The 3,366-nt window shown below is 45.6% G+C and overlaps 1 protein-coding gene across 1 annotated transcript; it reads right to left on the bottom strand.

Moving 5' to 3' along the window:
• Positions 1–1,074: 1,074 nt before the first annotated feature.
• LOC147896076 (G-type lectin S-receptor-like serine/threonine-protein kinase SD2-5) lies at positions 1,075–1,983 on the bottom strand. The gene has a single exon (XM_087382210.1). The coding sequence runs from the start codon at positions 1,981–1,983 to the stop codon at positions 1,075–1,077; it is 909 nt and encodes a 302-aa protein (XP_087238336.1).
• Positions 1,984–3,366: the final 1,383 nt, after the last annotated feature.

The raw sequence follows: 3,366 nt of genomic DNA, 5'->3' as shown, positions 1-3,366 counted from the left end.
GCACAAGTAGTAGTGTGTTGAATGTATTTGTAGATCTAAACACTTGTTTGGATTTTGAAGTAGATAGTTTGGCAAGGGTTGATCTCATTGAGGATGAGATTGAAAGGTACTTCACACTTTAATGCAGGCGGAAGGTTGGCATTCAAGGCAGCCATGGTAAGTCTACTTCTTCTCATTCAATGTATTGTTCTCTTTGTTTTACTACATATTGCATGCACTTTATCTAACTCTCGTAAATTGGACCCACAACAAGCTGCGATGGGTCGCCTTCCTACAGACTTAGAGACGAGAAACACATTTCGCATAGGAACAAATCCGTAGTTTATTGAGCAAGAGGCACTGGGAGTGATGGTTGATTGGGCTGAGGTGGCTGCTCGCACAGTATAAGTCTACTCCTACTTGTCATCTCACTTTTTCAATTATTTTATTCTTTAAGTTTCAATCTAATTTCTAATTAATATAGTTTCACTCCTAGAATCAAAACTTGAACGTCCCATCAACGAAGGTGAGCGGTGACGATGATGAGGGATTAGGCTTACACGGCTTCGATGAGGGTCACGGATCAGGCGCAGCTCATGAGAGCTAGGGATCAGGTGCAGTAGCTCACGAGGGCCAAGGATCAGGCCAACAAGATGAGGATGAGGACGATGATGATGATTCGGATGAGCAGTAGTAGTAGTAGTAGTATTAGTAATAGTTTGCATATATTTCACCATGTATATGCTTTTGTATATCGGCTCGTTTGAGCGATTTTGTATCACCCTTTTCGAAAGGGTAATTTTGTAACAAACAATGTTGTATATCTTCGACATGTATATGCTTCTATCGCTCGGTTCATTTGAGCGATTTTGTATCACCCTTTTCACAAGGGAAATTTTGTAATTAAAAACATTCTTTTGTAATTACTAAATAAAAAATATTAGTGGGGCAAAACAGGGCTTGTTGTGGCCCTGTTTAGCCCCACTAATGTTTTTTTTTAACTTCTGTTAATCGTCGCTATATAGCGACGTTTACTAGTGTCATTATATAGCAACGATTAACAGTGTCGCTATATAGTGACATTTACCAGCGTCGCTATATAGCGACATTTATTGTGACGTAAATAGTGACCTTTGCGCTCGTCAAAAAAAAACTTTTTAGTGAAAAAAGATTGGCATTTTCGTCAGAAAAGGACCTATGCCTTGTAGTGTTGTTTGCTGACGGGAAGAGATATTTGTTGAGAGATCCATTCTCCATGAACTCATAGACTAGGAGGTTATGTACTCCTTCCACACATAATCCACACAGACGTACCGGATTTATGTGGTGAATCGCACCCATAGTCACAACTTCTGCTTGGAATTGCTTCTCCCCTTGCGTCGACTTCAGGGACTCCAGTTGCTTCAGGGCCACTAGACTGCCGCCTGCCAAAAGTCCCTTGTACACACAGCCGAACCCACCCTTTCCTAGTGGTTCTCGGAGGCGATTGGTTGCAGCTTGTAAGTGCCGGAATGAATACCTCACCGGAGCTCCTGCAATTGCCTCGTAAGCGAGTTCTTCCTCCTCGCCTTCCGATTTACCATATGCTTGACGTCTGCGCCGCCACACATAGCACGAAGCCGGCTTGACAAGGCTGAAAAGGACAATGTATGCAATCGAAACGCCAACAATAGTAGCCTTTGAAACGCCTTTGTAGGCCGGTAGATGCAGCACATCATCACTAGGTTCCAAGATGGAAACCAAGTTAAGGTAAGTTACGGCAGTCGGATCAAGCGTATTTCCACTGTGAATCTGTCCAACCGTCTTGAGAAAGCATACTGAATTGTTGTTGAATTGAGCAGCCATGCAATAGAAATCTGTATGGTAATTATTGATGCAATTTTGCTCTGTGGCCGTGCTATCGGAATAATACTGTTTGCTACTATAGCCTACTCCCGGTACTCTAAGGAATTTAGTGCCCAAATTAGTGTCCAACGGAATGTTGGGCATGCAGCCAGCAGACATACTGTTGTTGTTGATGGACTGAAACCTGGGCGAACAAGTGCATGAGTAGTGGATTTTATCCGGTTTCCACAGAGTTCTTGAAGTCAGTGCTCTTCCACACAGTACTTGAAGCGGAATTGAGGACTAAATTCCCCGAGCTAGAAATTATGGCGCTGCTTACGCCCTGACCCGCTGTGCCCGTCTGCCACACTGGATTCCCACCGTCCGAAAGCACTAGGTTCCCATCATTTGTGAGCTTGAGCAAGGCGTTCAAGCTCACCGTGCTGCCCCAGTTCGCCGTCCAGACCACAGTCCTGATAGGAATCTAGAGATAGTAGATCCCAAGGCTGTAATTTTCCTTGCCTTGATCAACAAAGCCCAGGGCAAAGCGGTCGTCGTCCGAGACCCAACTTTGGTTTTGGGAGGGGCGAAGTGAAGAGCCAATAGATAGGGGAGAGCGAGAATACTGAGTAGAAACTGTGGTATCGAAGAGGAGATATAGGAAGAGAAGAAGGACGGAAAGATGTCGAAGGAGATGCGTTGTCATGGGAGTAATGTAGGATCTGAGAGGGGGAGGAGGAAGGAGGTGGGTGATGAGATGGATTGGATGGGAATGCAGCCAAGGCAAGGTGCGGGTGCTAGATCAGGGCGAGTATTGTATAAATGGTGTGAGGAGTTCGTCATGCTTCATTACGTGCTATCACCGTGCTATGCAGGGTTACAAAGTCTTTGTTGCTGTAGAAAGCGAAATTAAGAAAACGTTTCTTGCCCATCAAAAGTCCGGGGGCGGCTCAAGGCAACTTGTCGCCATATGATCAAAGGCATTTCATTTCCACGAGTCCCCATCACACCTTGGAATGGTAGTTGGCAAGCTTAGGAAGATGGTGGCACTCTCACATGTGTACATTGTAGACCCCTCTCTCACCCTGGGCACATGCAGAGTTTTTGGGGTGGTTCAGGCATGGTTCAGGAAGGGAAGGCAGTCAGAAGCCTACCGCAAGGCAATCAGATGCCGGACTCATGCAATCGGACTACACAGGCAGGCAAGGTCTGGCAAGATAGGGATATCCACTAGGAGTGCTTCTCTCACCTGCCGGATTTCAATCTCAACATGTGCCTGTAACTCCGATAGGGTCCGATGAGCTTTAGGCTGACATGTGCCCCTAAATCCGATTGCCTCTGGTAGGAATCTGCTTGACAGAATGCTATGAGAAGAGACTTCATGTGCCCAACCTATCTGGCAAGGAAGATCACTCGCCTTCTGATGCCATCCCACCTTGTCAATTGTAAGAAGCCTTCCAATCACATTCTCTTGCAAAAGAAAATGGATCGTGGTGGCGGACAAAGAAAATGGCTCGTGGAGGCGGACAAGAAAATGCTCCTGTTGTTAAAGAAGATCACATC

This window comes from Dipteris shenzhenensis, chromosome 12 (genome assembly GCF_047967505.1).
Source record: "Dipteris shenzhenensis isolate YYH24624 ecotype China chromosome 12, Dip_SZ_1.0, whole genome shotgun sequence".
In the NCBI taxonomy this organism is placed as follows: domain Eukaryota; kingdom Viridiplantae; phylum Streptophyta; class Polypodiopsida; order Gleicheniales; family Dipteridaceae; genus Dipteris; species Dipteris shenzhenensis.
Note: the sequence above shows the minus strand (reverse complement) of the source record. Positions and strands in the feature narration are given on the sequence as shown.

Coding starts and splice junctions, on each gene's coding strand:
- LOC147896076 (XM_087382210.1), bottom strand. CDS start 1,983: ATGTCTGCTGGCTGCATGCCCAACATTCCGTTGGACACTAATTTGGGC.